Genomic DNA, 15,030 nt, shown 5'->3' with positions numbered 1-15,030 from the left:
ATTTGTATTTAGTTTATTATTTTATTTTTTTCAACTTTTTTGCCATAGAAGATGTGGATTCAAGTGATATGGTTGATAGATTCTACAACTTCAAACATACAACTATTTGTATTATGTTTTGACATTGTTGGCTGGTTCATTTTTTTTAAACCTTAATTTTAATCTTGATAACCTTACAAAGTTCAAGATTACACCCAAGTTAAATCAAAATTTAATATTCAAAAACAATAAAATAAAAATATAAAAAAATTAACATAAAATCTTAATAAAACTATTATTAATGGTGTATTTGGATAATTTACGTATCTTCTCATATAATTTAATATTTATTAAAATTATATAAATATAAGATGAATTGAGTTTGGTTGGAAAATAAACCATCTTCAAGAGAACATTCATTCATTTTCTTTCCCATCTTAATTACCTTTGTCCTATTATAACATCATGTTTTAGATTTATCATTTTCTTTTTATTTCTTTTCTTTTTACCCATACATCTAGAAAATGAAGGGCATGTGGTTTTGTTGTAGAGTTGGTACTCAGTACAAAAAAAAACAATAATATTGAATTCCATCTCAGCTAAGAAAGCTGCTGCTACTTTGCCTCTCTACCCTATCACCACTCATCATCTCATGCCTTCACTCCACTCCATCAGTTGAAAAGGGCCAAACTCTCTCTCATTGATTACAGCCACCGTTTTCTCTCTCTTCTTACTTCTTTTTCTTCCTCTCTTCCATACCCAAAGCCTATACCCTTCATACCCATGTCCATTCGTAGCATGTTTCATCTTGGGCACCCCAAAGTTCAAATTTTTCTCACACACTCCTTCAATTTCAAGCTCTACACCCTTTTGGGTCGCTTCTAGAAGATCTATCTCTGAGCCCTTTTGGGTGAACAGAACCAAGAAAAAAAATGGGAAGCAAGTGGAGAAAATTGAAGCTGGCTCTTGGTTTGGATACCTGTGTTCACATTCCTAGAACCTTTGATGATTCCACCGCCTCAGCCAGGTTTTCGGGCAGCGTCTCACCCACCGTCGTGTCGCCGGCCGGCGACACCTCCAGCTATCGCCCATCGACTCCCACACCGTCCTCATCGGGTCTACGGTTACCCAAATCTGGACCAAAATCTCCCAAGGTTAGAACTTAGCATTACCCTTTGAATCTTTGCATATAAAGTTCCATTCTTTATCTTCTATTTTTTCTTGGGTTAATTTCTGCAGTTGCCCTTTTGCTTCACCTGCACCCGTGAATCTCCCTCGGAGATTCTGGTTTTCACTGTTTCTGTTGAATCACATTCACTACATTTTTTTTTTTATCTTTTATCATTTTTATTTTGTTTTCTGGGTTAAATTGGCATATTAGGTATTTTTATCCATGCTATCCATCCATTAGGATATGACTTGATGGACATCAACTTCAGCTTTAATCACACTTTAGCATTGTGGTGGAGTGTGACGCGTTCTGACTATTGCCGAAACGTTTTATTCTTTTGTTGTGTTATTTTCAACTCCATTATGGGTGGGGAATGGCATAAAGTGGAATACTGTGCCTACCCTTTTATGGACCAGTTGCTTGGCTCATCACAACATGCTTTGCATTTTACACCCTTCTTGTTTCGTCCATTTCTCAATTTTACTCTGCACTGTTCAATTTTGTGGGCACATTTTTTCTCTCTCTCATTTCCCTTCCCCACTTGAGACCCTATAGCCTTTGATTGGAAATTTCCCAGATACAAACAAAACAAAAAGTTGCAGGATAATCAATCTACTGAATGAAGATGAGTATAAACTAACAAACTAATATTAATGATTTTTTTTTCGTGTCAGGTAAGACTTTATACTAGTAATCAATAAGAAATTATCATTAGTATGATTTGTAAGATAAACATGGAAAGATGTACTAATTTATAATTGGATGACAGTGCATAGATTATTTAATAGTAATATATAATATATATGATTATGATACAGATTAATAAAGATAAAGATGGTAGACCAGTGAATAAATCATCTTTGGTTTCGCTTTCTTTCGATGACATTTGCAATTTTTTAGTTGTGAATTTGTTTTGGTGACTTTTCTAAAAGTGGGTTGCTGATTGTTGTTATTTGTTTTTCCTTGGTGAGCTTAAAGTCTTTGACCAGGGAACGTTGACCTAGTGTTACCTTTGTACTGTATTAAGATGGGGATTCGGCTGAGAATCTAGGCCTCTGTGGTAAAAAGATGGGTTGCATTCAATTTCATCTTTTTATGCAATGGTCTTACTAGTGGACCTGCATCGGGACCGAAGAGTGCAGTGTGATACACTATAGTGTAACAGTGACCTTTGCAAATGATACATTTATCAATGATTACTTTATTTAGGCACTTTTCAGATTCGCCTATTCAATCCATTTAGTGCTTTTTCTTTTAATTATTAATGACTTGCTAATCGAGATACTAGTATGTATGGATTGTTGGATTGATGCCCCCATTCATACGTTGAGATATATCTGTGTGGCCACGTTTTCATTATTAGAAAATTTTAATGATAGTAATTTATTTTAATTAAAAACCCTCATCTATACATATAAACAGTGGGATTTGAACCTGGGATTGTTGTTTCCACTGGCTTGGTTACTTTTTAACTAGTCTAACTTTTAGTTAATTTAATTTTAATTTGAAAAATATTTTAAAATGAGTTAAAAATGATTAATATGTTTGTGGGGTTTTTAGAGAATACACCAGGGAGATTTGATACCAATAATTCATGATGAAAGCTATGTAAAAGACTAGACATTATCTTCAACCTAGAAGCTTTAAGCAATAAGTTTGTGGTTCTTTCTACTTATATATTGTTCAGCTTAATATTTTTCTGGGACTTTCATCTCACCTTGAATTTCTAACAATATTTGTGTGGAAGATGTTGATTCTTTTCATTTCTGACAAATGATAAAGGATTAATTTGATAGTTGGAGAAGGATGAGGATGTTTGTGTTGACATCTTTTGAGTTCTTAATGCTCCAAGACTCAATGTGTTGACATCTTTTGAGTTCTTAATGCTCTACGACTCATGTTTCTGATTTTTCCTTAAACTTGGATGTGATTTGAAAGGAAAAGCCAAATCCATGGTTTCCTCGATTTAGTCTAGACTTTAAGTTAACAACACTTGAAAGCAACAACTTTTAGTGGGAACAATGTTTATTACTTTTTTTTTTCATAAAAATACGGTGGATTTTTGTTTGGTCTTCAATATGAGTAATTTTAATGGGAGCATCCTTTTCTTTCTTCAATGTGAGTAAATTTTTGTTATGTTTCTTTGATTTCGATATTCAACTCAAATTAGTATTGAGCAGGTCTTAGCTGATTAGATGACTGTGGCGAGTTTGCATTTTGGATTTTTTGTATGCCGTGAACATATTTGTTTATCATAGTCGATTATTTGCTTAATTGGCAATCAAGTCTTCTGGTTCTGTGTTCACTGTATTACATTCCCAAGTAGTTTTGTAGATGACATCAACAATGGTCTTTTTTTTTTCCTCATTGTTTGAGGTGAGCCTTTTTGAAATATATTTTCTTTTCATGTCCGCAGGGAACTTTGTTGATAAAAATTGCACCATTGTTTTCACTACGTACAATTTTCCTTCTGCAACTATTTGCTTCATTTGCTCTGAAAGCTTTGTTACCTACAAGTGCATCAATATGGCCATCTTTTCCTAACATTTTTTTCCTCACTGTGTGCAGGGTACGTGTGCAATATGCCTCTACACAATGAAACCAGGGCAGGGCCATGCCATTTTCACTGCAGAATGTTCTCACTCTTTCCATTTTTACTGCATCACTTCTAATGTGAAACACGGGAACCAGATTTGCCCTGTCTGCCGAGCAAAATGGAAAGAAGTTCCTTTTCAGAGTCCCACTTCTAACATGCCCCATGACTTGCCTCGACTCAACCATGTAGCTCCTCGAGATGACGGCTGGTCGGCTGCCATACGGAGGCTTCCTTCTCCTCAAGGTGATGGTGCTCGGCTGATCTCGTCACTTTATCATGTTACCGAACCAGCTATTTTTGATGATGATGAAGCCCTGGATCAACAAACTTCAAGTACCCATCAGAAAAATGAAACTGATCATGATATGACAAATACAGTGGAGATCAAAACATTTCCTGAGGTTTCAGCTGTTCCAAAATCAGCCTCTCATGATGCCTTTGCTGTATTAATCCATCTCAAAGCTCCTCATTCAGGGAGAAAACAAAATATTGTCCAAAATATTGAATCATCACCTCCAGTTGAGAACTCTCGAGCCTCAGTTGACCTTGTTACAGTTCTTGATGTGAGTGGTAGCATGGCGGGTACTAAGCTAGCGTTGCTAAAACGTGCAATGGGTTTTGTCATTCAGAATCTTGGTCCATCAGACCGGCTGTCTGTCATTGCCTTCTCCTCCACAGCACGCCGCATCTTCCCTCTTCGGTTGATGACTGACACCGGACGGCAGCAGGCATTACAGGCTGTCAATTCCTTGGTTTCAAATGGGGGGACAAACATTGCTGAAGGCCTGAGAAAAGGTGCCAAGGTGTTTTCTGATCGCCGGTGGAAGAACTCCGTTACCAGCATCATATTACTCTCTGATGGGCAGGATACATATACAATCAATAGCAGGCCTAATACTGGAACAGATTACCAGTCACTTGTTCCAAACTCCATTCATCGGAATAATGGTGTGGGCATGCAGATACCAGTGCATGCATTTGGCTTTGGCTCTGACCATGATGCCACTTCAATGCATTCAATCTCTGAGATATCTGGGGGTACATTTTCTTTTATTGAAGCTGAGGATGTCATTCAGGATGCATTTGCACAGTGTATTGGAGGACTCTTGAGTGTGGTGGTACAAGAATTACAAGTGGAAGTGGAGTGTGTTCACCCTCATTTGCAACTTAGCTCTGTAAAAGCAGGAAGTTACCAAACAAGCTTGATGGCGAATGCAAGACTGGCTACTATCAGTGTGGGAGATTTGTATGCTGAAGAGGAAAGAGACTTTTTGGTGACGGTTAATGTTCCAGTTGATGAGTCAACTGATGAGATGCCTCTGTTGATTGTAAAAGGTCTTTACCGAGATCCCATAACAAAGGAAATGGTGGCTTTGGAAGAAAACAGTGAAGTTAAAATTCAGAGACCTGACATAGTTGGAGAACTAGTGGTATCAATAGAGGTAGATAGACAGCGAAACAGGCTTCGAGCTGCTGAGGCAATGGCTGAGGCTAGAGTTGCAGCTGAACGTGGTGATTTGTCTACTGCAGTTTCAGTCCTGGATAACTGTAACAAGGCACTGTCTGAAACTATTTCTGCTCAAGCCGCAGATAGGTTATGTCTTGCTCTTTCTGCAGAGTTGAAGGAGATGCAGGAAAGGATGGCAAATCAACGGGTTTATGAGCAGTCTGGAAGGGCGTATGTTCTGTCAGGATTGAGTTCACATTCATGGCAAAGGGCAACTGCGCGTGGTGATTCCACAGACAGCACTAGCCTTGTGCAAGCATATCAAACTCCTTCAATGGTTGACATGGTGACGCGCTCCCAGACCATGGTTTTTGGGACGCCACAAAATAAACGAGTTCTCAGGCCTGCCAAATCATTTCCTGATAGACAGAGAAGACAATAGGAATGAAAAACTATGTTTGGAAAATACTATTTGGCCTATACATATACTTTCTGAGGAAACCTTCATGTTTCTTCATATCTTAAGCTACCCTTTTGTTTTTGGTTTTGTGAAGGTGGGGTATAATGGAAAGGAAGGAGTTTTAGGTGGATAAAATTCCTGATTTTGCCAATATGAAAAGTGTAAATGCATAGGCTGGAAACGGGGCTCTGCAGAGAATGAATGGATGGCGAAAAAGGATGCCACAGGTTGAATATTTTAGTGTGATTCCGAGTGATGTACATAACAACCTATTGTTTTCAGTTGAATTGTGCGGGTGAATTTCATCACTTGATTATATACATATGGTATAATATGTGCTTCTCATTCTTTTCATTAGTGGTGATCTTCTTTATGCTTTACCTTCATCTTATGTCACTTTAATTTGCATGCTTTCATTTTATATTATTATAGTTCTTTTCAAATTCAAGAGAACCACTTGTGGATTCTAATTCCCCAATAATCTGGCAACAATCACGACTCTCTTCCTTCAGTCATACACTCCATGGAATTTGAAAAGTACGTTAAAACACAACGCACAATGGATACTTACAAGGATGTTTTTTGCATTTCAATTAAAACATCTAAACTAACTTTCAGTTTTCATTAAATATTGTATTAGTATCATTGATATTTTTTTCAGATCTAGTTATAAGGAAACTTTAATTACAAGGATTTCTTCTAAAATTCAAATCCTATATTATATTCCCACTCTCTCCCACGTTGGATAGGGTTTATGACCTGCTTTTTATGACATGGGCCAGAAAAATAAAACTCCACCAACTGATTTTCGGTTCTTTCATTGCAAACCTAGATATACAGTGGAGACTCTATGGACAATAGGATATACCTCGTAACGTGAGCCTTGAATCACGTGAGTATCATACCAATTTATGTATAAAATTTGTTTCACAAATAATTAATCTGTTTAATCCAAGATAGAATAGCTATGATGTTGGGGTTAGATATCTAATTCGTAATCAAGTGAGATTAACATGATATAGAAAGTTAAACTACTGGTTGTATGTCGGTAATAATAAAAAGTTTCATTTAACTATTAAAGTGAATTTATTGCATGTATGACAAAAACTTGGTAGGACCACGTGTTTGAGAAAGCAAGCAATGCTTGCCACCTTTGCATCACTTGCTTCTCTCTAGCTATGGAGCGCCTCATCAATCTCTTCTTCTCTGTGAGTTCATTATAAGCCCTTCGACACTCCCACAGACTCACTTGCACTCAAATTCTCATTTCCCCAACGTTGCATGTCTCACACTTAGCAGATCTAAGGCTTTCATATTGATCCCTTCGCTTTGAGGTACGTGGTGTGTCCTAGTTTTTTTTTCAAAACATAGGTGGTGGTATTATTCTCGTACATGGTTAAGGTGGCATTGTGGTTTGGTTTGGTTTGGCACATCAACTCCACCAAATTAAGGGAAAAAGTTAGGAGTGAATGTTTATTGTTAGTGTTGGACATGATTGATTAAGGATGCATGACAGCATAATTTGATTGCATTTTTGGATTAACATGCTTTCTAATAACGATCTCAGAGTTACCGCTGATTAAGATTGTCCTTGAGGGATGGAATGCTCATTTTGCTGATTGATTTCTGTGCTGCTGACCCTCTCCTTCACGATTTGGGCCCACAGTGGCACTGACCTCACACACGACAAAGCAACATGTGACTGGGTCCACACTTTAGATCAAAACAACTCAGCGTTGAGTTTCTTCTTTACGGGGATTAAGTACATCTTAATTAACCGTATGTAGGTAGCTCCATGTCTTTCAAGCTAAGTTATGTTATATGGTATGTATAGAGACAGTCATGAACCAGTAGGTTTATTCAATTCTCATCTGGATTCTCTCACATTTTCACTGGCAACGGCTAAGTTACTAATTAACATTTATTGATTAAAAGGATGTGGTTTTGGAATACATACTATTATAGCCGTTATTAATGTGTGATCTGTATTCTGTCACATTTTCAATGGCAACTTAACACATTTATTGATTCAAATTTATTAAGAGACTTACGGAGGTTTGTGGTTTTGTATAAATTAACTGAGTTAGAAAAAGTCTTCTACTACCTCAGACTACTACTAACATTTCTCTTGTAACAGGAAGCTATGGTATGCTTTATTTATCTAAATCCATTAAACTGTGTCTACCGTTTTTTTTTATTTTCTCACGTCTTTTCATTCAAGAAATGACAAAGCAGTACTTTATCTTTTTGGTTGTTAGCTATACCCTATTATTCTATTCTTTTGAAGTAAGTAAAATTTGGTGCACCAAAGTAGAAACAATCTTATTCCACTTGGTTTTTCATGTTTGTGATAAAAAGATATACTTGTCCCTAAATTTTTATTTATTTATTTTTAAAAAAAGTACAGATTCTGTTAGGACTACAAGACAATTCTGTAATTCAGTGGGTCAGTTTGTTTATACGAAGGAAGAATGGATCAGGAAATGAGTGAAAAATCAGCTGAGCTGTGAGGTGATTTTATTGGATAGATGCAAGTAAATTTGGAAGGGAGGTTGAAGTGTTGTTTTCAGTTAGCAAGGAGTTACTTTCAAAGAGGTGGAGGATTAGATGGTTCCTTTTTCAAGCTTCAATTGAATCAATTCATATCTAGATGTTTATGTTGTTTTTATAGAATAGACTCATTTAGATAGGTCTCTATCCTCCATATCTGTTTACCATTTGTGTGATCGATTTTCTTCCAATTGCTCTTTATTGTTCTCCAATAATGAAACTTGGAGGTTGGTGAGCTGGGGTTCCCGTTACTCTAGTTTACTTCTGTTTTTGCCTAGTTTCAGTTTAGTGAACTCGTTTAGTTTCTTTCCAAATCAAAGAAAGTGTGCATAATTTGAGGAGAAATTACAAAAATTTGCAAACCCTCCTAGCTATATTATTAGTCTTTGTCTTTTGCTTTCTCAGGCTCATCATAGCTTTCTTTCTTTTTTTGTTTTGTTTGCTGCTTTGACTTAATTTGCACCAAAACCCTCTTCTCCTATCTCCAAAACTCAAAAGCTTTGCAGAATTGTGGGTGAAAACTATGATGGTTTCTTGTGGTACATTCCATTTATAGAATTTGGAGGCTGTTCTCAAGCCCTGCTTCTACCAGTTCACTACCTGCACTATTTTTTTTTTTGTGGTTTAAGATGTAACAATTCTGTCGGTCCATCTGTCTTCCTGCAATTGAAAATTATTGCAACCATTTTTGTTGACTTCCAAACACTTCATCTACTATTTACTCTACTAAATGTTCACGCCTTCAATGCTTCTGAATACAATGTTTTATAGATAATAACCTCCCCACTACCACAGCTTTATGTTGTTTCAATACATGGTACTGAGGGTGAATAACCTTGACTCTGATGTTTTGTCGGCCAAGCCAGCATTTGTTCCTTTCTACCCTCGTTAACTTAATTGCATACATGGCTGTGAAATTAGGTCAGGAAACGAGACTTTATATCCCCTTACTAAGAATGAAATGATTGACATCCATTTCCTTGCTGTAGCACAGGGTAGAAACTGAAAAATGGGGGTGCTGTTGGCTTTCTTGATTTATTTGTGTGAAGCTTGCAATTTTTGGAGTAGTTTAACTGGTGGATCACTTTTCCATTTTGCTTCCACAGATGCGGATTGGACTCGGAATATTTGAAGACTAAGCCTGTTCTTAATACTGGTTTACCAATTGATGTTACTTTTTTTCTCTTTTTCAACTGTGATCACTAAAATGGCATAGTTATTTCAATACAGAGGATAAGTCATAATTAAATTTTGTTAGTTGCTTCAGTTTCATGTTTGCGTGCCTCATATATGCTTTTGAAAGTTGTTCATATATATTATCATACATCTTGATAGTTTGACCATCTATATAGTGCTTAAAAATTTTCAGATGGACTTTGATGTTGTTCTTGAATGCAGATACGTCAAATACATTAATTTGTAGTCATTTAGTTAAACCTCTTGATCTCTCTGTGATTCGCTGTATGGTATCGAAATTATGTAACTACGTGTTCCTCATCATCTACTCATGATTTCTTTTGGGGTCTGCATATGAATTTATTGTCTTGGGAAATCATTGAACATTTGTGGCTCTTTAATTGTTTTATAACATGAGCATTCTCGCTCAAGTATTTGTATTGTAGGCATCTAATCTAATTGGTTTCCTTTCTTTTACTTGCAGTGTATGGGTTGGAATAAATGAAGCCACAGCTCAAAATTGGTCTTGTTTTAGTTATTAGCTTGCTTTGGATTCAGAGCTCATTTTGTGGTGAGTATAGCAATTCAGAAAATTCTATGTAATTGGCTCTCAATTGTTTTTAGTAGCTTATCTCAGAAATTTAGGTGATTTGCTGCTTCAATAAAAAATATGAAGAATATAGCAGCTATATGCTGGGAATACCGTGGACACTTCGAGGAGTATTTGATTTCAGTTTGCTCTGAATATAGCGCTAGTTATTTCACAAATTATAAAAAATATTTATTTGTCTTTCTAATTTTGTCAGTAGCATAGCATACCTTGAACACTGATATTTAGGTGCTTCCTGCTTAAATAAAGAAAAAAGGGAAATAGCTGTATTTGATATCATACACGGGACATTACATGGACTTCTTCCTGCAACATGAGATAATTGATACTTCATAATTAGTTTCACATTCATGTTCCTTTAATATGGAGTTTTTGAATTTTTCTGTTCCATATTTTACATGTTTCATCTTAGTGATAAATAAAATCCAAATGGGCTAAACATATTTTTTTTGCCTACTATTGTTCGTTACAGATGAAGCTTCTGCTGCCTCTAACCTAAACAAGTGGAGATGTAGATGTTCTTTTGGAGGGAATCATAGCTTCTCTCTGGCTAATTGTTCTAAGTCATGTGATTGCCACTCAGGTATGCTGTTAATATTTCTTTGGAATGAAGACTGAGCCTCCTAGTGTGTTTTTTTAGGAACCTACAAGCAAGACAGCTGAGAAAAGAAAGAAAGATGATCTGCAAACTTTGATTAAATTTTAGCAAAGAAATTCGAGAATTCTCTTTCATAACAGAGCTAGTGCTCAGTTTTCCAATACAATCAAAATTCAGAATGAATCTTTTTCTACTCCCTTCTAAGCTAACCACCTAAGCAATTCTTTAAGGAACTACTCTTAGCCAACTCAAGCTAATTCTAAAACCACTCTGATTACCTTGCTTTGTTTTCCTTTATTACTGTGTCCTATCAGTTTTTACCCTTCTTTTCACTTGTTTTATTCTAACACTTGATCATTAGCTTGGTCTTTGACTTTGGGCATGATTAGTAGATGCATTTTTGAAAACATTTCCTGGTAAATTGAATTAATCTAGATTTAGACAAGTTGATTTTATTATAAATTTCAAATTATATTTGTTGATTGCAGAACACCCTATAGAGAGGCAAAAAGTCATTGGATATTAGTAGGTGTAGGTTAACTTTAATCCTCCAAATGTTTAATTGTAGAATTCATGTTAAATGTTGACACAAGCATAAAGAACTTTTTGGAAGTAAGATGCTAAAGAGGCTAATAGTGATTGATAACCAATATGCGTGCTAGTAATGCATGTATTTTTCCATTTCGGTTGAAATGTGGATACCGTGATCACAGCTTCAGTATTATATAGTGACTGCTTTGCCTTCCATGTAGATGCTGACGAGAGTGCATCCATATGGACATGCATATGTGCTTCCAATGGGTTTCCTCAAGTGGCAGCAGATGGTCATAGCCCTAATTGCTTTAACGCTTGCAACTGCACCTGGGGTACTTTCCCTTATCTCCTCCTCTAGCCCTGAATTTTCATCTTAAGTTACACTTGCTCTTTTTTGGGGATAATACAATTTTTCTACAACAGATTACTTCTTACTTGAAGATTGGTTTTGTTTCTCAATATTTTGACCTACTTTTCATCATATTCTTGTCCAATTGATGATACTGGAAAAAGATTATACCATTTCATACAAAATTGCTGAGTTATTCCTTTATCAAGCAACTCAAAAACTGAATATATGATTTCTTACAACAGATCACTTCTTACTTAGAAGATTTTTTGTTTCTTCTCTTTTCATCGTATTTTTGTCTTATTGATATTGGAAAAAGTTTATACTGTTTCATACAAAATTGCTGTCTTGTTCCTAGATCAAGCTACTCAGAAACTGAATATATGATTTTTTTATGTATTCTTCAGGAACTGTCAGCAATCTGGGAGGTTCTAAGAAACATGTTTCCATCAAGATTGTTGTAGTTATCCTATTAATATGTGTTATATGTACAACCATGGCGTTTCTTGTCTCACTCTTATGCCATGTATACAGAAGGGACAGATGTACTATTCAATCACCCGTATTCTCAACATATAAGGAAACAAGTAGTGGTAGTACCACCAACTTAATTAGTCATAGGTCAGGGGCTTCTTCAGTGCCTGAAACAAAATTTGCAATAAATTCTCCAATTTGTCATATTACAGGTGAGTTGGTTTTAATTTCATGCTACAAATGTGTATCCCTTTTCAATTTTTATGAATGTATATGCCATTCCAGGGCTTTTCTATTAATTTGCATTTTCCTCTTGTGTAGGATGCTTTCAGAAAGCCTCTTTCTTATTTGGGAGCCCAAAAGAAACGTATCATGGAAATATTTTTCCATTTTCCTTAGCTGAACTGGAAAATGCCACTGAAAACTTTTCATCTTCCAACCTAATTGGATTAGGTGGAAGCAGTTATGTATACCATGGTCGGCTGAAAGATGGTAGCGATGTGGCGGTTAAAAGACTAAAAGATCAAGGAGGGCCAGAAGCAGACTCTTCATTTTTCAATGAGGTTGTTCCTAATGTTGCAATATCAGTATTCTTTGGCTGCGCATTTGATGTTATAATGTCCCATTAGAAGTTATTGCTGTACAGCATTCATAGTAATTATTATTAATCGTTTTTGTTTAGCAGATTGAACTATTATCTAGACTTCATCATTGTCATTTGGTGCCTTTGCTGGGATACTGTTCAGAGTTAAAAGGAAAACATGTTCAGAGGTTACTTGTATTTGACTACATGGCTAATGGAAATTTGAGGGACTGTTTAGACGGAGTTTCTGGAAAACATATAGATTGGGCTACTCGTGTAATGATTGCGTTAGGTTCTGCAAGGGGCTTGGAGTATCTCCATGAAGCAGCTGCTCCAAGAATTCTTCATAGAGATGTCAAATCAACTAACATTCTTCTGGATGAAAATTGGCAAGCAAAAGTATGAATCCTGTTTGTTCTGGATGCACGGAAGTAGTAAATTGGGAATAAGATGAAATAATTTACCTGAATTTGCTTATGATACAGAGCCAGTAAGATACTGAAAGCAAATAAAAAATGGTGGTTTTGAACTAGAATCCTGTAACACATTTCTTTTATGAATCTACTATCTTTAGAAAGTAGAGTTAATGATTCATAGCTGGTAGTTGTCGCTCAAATCAAAAGGTATACTTCCATAATCTTTTCAAATATTCAACTTGCAGATAACTGATCTTGGCATGGCCAAAAACCTGAGATCTGATGACCTCCCTAGCTGTTCTAATTCTCCAGCAAGAATGCAGGGTACATTTGGCTATTTTGCACCTGAGTATGCCATTGTTGGTAGAGCTTCTCTTGAGTCAGATGTCTTTAGTTTTGGTGTGGTTCTTCTTGAGCTTATCAGTGGTCGGCAGCCCATCCATAAATCTACTGGCAAAGAGGAAAGCCTTGTTATATGGGTATTTTAAATTATCTTCGTAACTAATAACCATAACCTTGATCTACATTTGTTCATATTAGGAAGATCTTCAATGTGCTAACTCGATGCTCATAACTATTTCATGAGGATCTTTGACTTATAATAGCTTGAACTTCTTTTGTTTTTTGTATTATTCCAATCATTGATTCGTCATGTCTTTTGCATCCTCATAGTATATCTCATTTTCCATTTACAATCTGAACTAGGATGGTTGTGTTCTTGATAATGACCAGCTTCAATATAAACTAGTTGCATAGCTTAGTGCATTCAACTACAAAAGATTATGGACAGTCAGCATTGATATAGGTTGCTTAACTTCTGTTTTAGGCTACTCCTCGCTTACAGGATAGTAGGCGAGTAATAACGGAGCTGGTTGATCCACAATTAAAAGGAAATTATACAGTAGAAGAGGTGCAGGTGATGGCATACTTAGCAAAGGAGTGTTTGCTGCTGGATCCTGACACTCGACCAACCATGAGTGAGGTTGTTCAGATTCTTCTAAGTATTTCCCCGGGAAAATCTAGGAGGAGAAGAAACATTCCAGGCAGCCTCTTTCAGGTAAGCACATTCACTATCCTGTTTTGATTTCTAATTGTAATCTTTCTAGTTTCAGGTTTCTTATTTTTCAAAGTTTTGATGTATACTTTGCTTATCTGGTTGTTACATTTGCTGGTATCATCATACACCATTCTGACGTAGCATGTAAACAGAAAAAAAAAAAAACCATAGACTGATCTTTTTTCTTGATGGACTTATAAAGGAACTGCAGGATGCAGAAAAGAAAAGGCAAGCCACACCCGGTAAATTTCCAACGCATAGTTCACTGCCAATATATATTGATCATAGTCTTTCTGTTGAGGACAAAAGTAAAGAAGCAGATCCAGTTTCAGCTGAGTATATGGAGAGTTTGATCCTCTTGTCTTCAAAATCTGATAGCTCTTACGTATCAGAAGAGGAAATAGTAGACTTAACTGAGCCTAGGTTTGAATCGTTTTGCATCACAACTGGCAAAGCCCCTTGAAAACATCGCACCTGGCATGTTCAGAGATGCAGATGGCAGAAGTCTGAGGAGTTTATGTTGTGTGCACTAGTGCTACAGCTCTGTTGACTGTGCATGGCTCAATGAGATATCATGAGAGATTCTGCAATTAATCTGTTGTGGAGAGTATCTTGGTCTACAGATTTTTTCACTTTGTTTTGAAAGGAAGAGCACATAGGTGGTGTTAGATAAGCACTCAAAATATATTCTTTGTTTCTTGTACAGAAAAACATAGGATGATACAAGTTTCTGGTTTTCTTTATGTGCAAAAGAACTAAAGAAGAACCGGATGACATACACATTAAATTAAATGTTTTTGGTCGTAGAAATATTTATTCTACAATTATATTTGATACCAAGTCTTCTGAGATGAAGTACTGGAAATAAACCTTAATATTTGATACCATATCTTTTTTCTGGGACTTATCCAAAGAGGGCAAGTGTCATAAAATAAATGAAACTAAGTTTTGTACAGTGAAAGAAATTCGTATTTTAACCAGTTTCATCCATTCAGGATTCAAATCAATGATATGGTCCTCTTTTTCTTAA

General features: G+C 36.0%; 2 protein-coding genes across 17 annotated transcripts; both read left to right on the top strand.

The window, feature by feature from the left end:
- The first annotated feature begins 349 nt into the window (after positions 1–349).
- On the top strand, positions 350–6,007 carry LOC137811177 (Zinc finger (C3HC4-type RING finger) family protein). Its single transcript, XM_068612813.2, has 2 exons — positions 350–1,133; positions 3,719–6,007. The coding sequence occupies exons 1-2, from the start codon at positions 912–914 to the stop codon at positions 5,633–5,635; spliced, it is 2,139 nt and encodes a 712-aa protein (XP_068468914.2). The 5' UTR covers positions 350–911; the 3' UTR covers positions 5,636–6,007.
- Positions 6,008–6,887: 880 nt separating this feature from the next.
- Positions 6,888–14,887, top strand: LOC137835227 (receptor-like serine/threonine-protein kinase NCRK). 16 transcript variants are annotated; one of them, XM_068643970.2, is made up of 12 exons: positions 6,888–6,987; positions 7,221–7,436; positions 8,061–8,248; positions 9,864–9,950; positions 10,462–10,572; positions 11,340–11,453; positions 11,878–12,156; positions 12,266–12,507; positions 12,630–12,926; positions 13,189–13,422; positions 13,770–14,000; positions 14,203–14,887. In XM_068643970.2, exons 4-12 carry the CDS (start codon positions 9,881–9,883, stop codon positions 14,461–14,463), a joined length of 1,839 nt encoding a protein of 612 aa, XP_068500071.1. In that variant the 5' UTR covers positions 6,888–6,987; positions 7,221–7,436; positions 8,061–8,248; positions 9,864–9,880; the 3' UTR covers positions 14,464–14,887. The 16 variants fall into 16 exon arrangements, with proteins under 16 accessions (XP_068500071.1, XP_068500370.1, XP_068500590.1 ...); XM_068644269.2 differs by lacking the exon at positions 8,061–8,248 and having other exon boundaries at positions 7,221–7,440; XM_090297077.1 differs by lacking the exons at positions 6,888–6,987; positions 7,221–7,436 and adding an exon at positions 7,753–7,799.
- Positions 14,888–15,030: the final 143 nt, after the last annotated feature.

The sequence above is a fragment of the Phaseolus vulgaris genome, chromosome 11 (assembly GCF_051622355.1).
Source record: "Phaseolus vulgaris cultivar YP4 chromosome 11, ASM5162235v1, whole genome shotgun sequence".
NCBI lineage: Eukaryota > Viridiplantae > Streptophyta > Magnoliopsida > Fabales > Fabaceae > Phaseolus > Phaseolus vulgaris.
The sequence above is the reverse complement of the archived record's forward strand: the minus strand, read 5'-3'. Positions and strand labels throughout refer to the sequence as shown.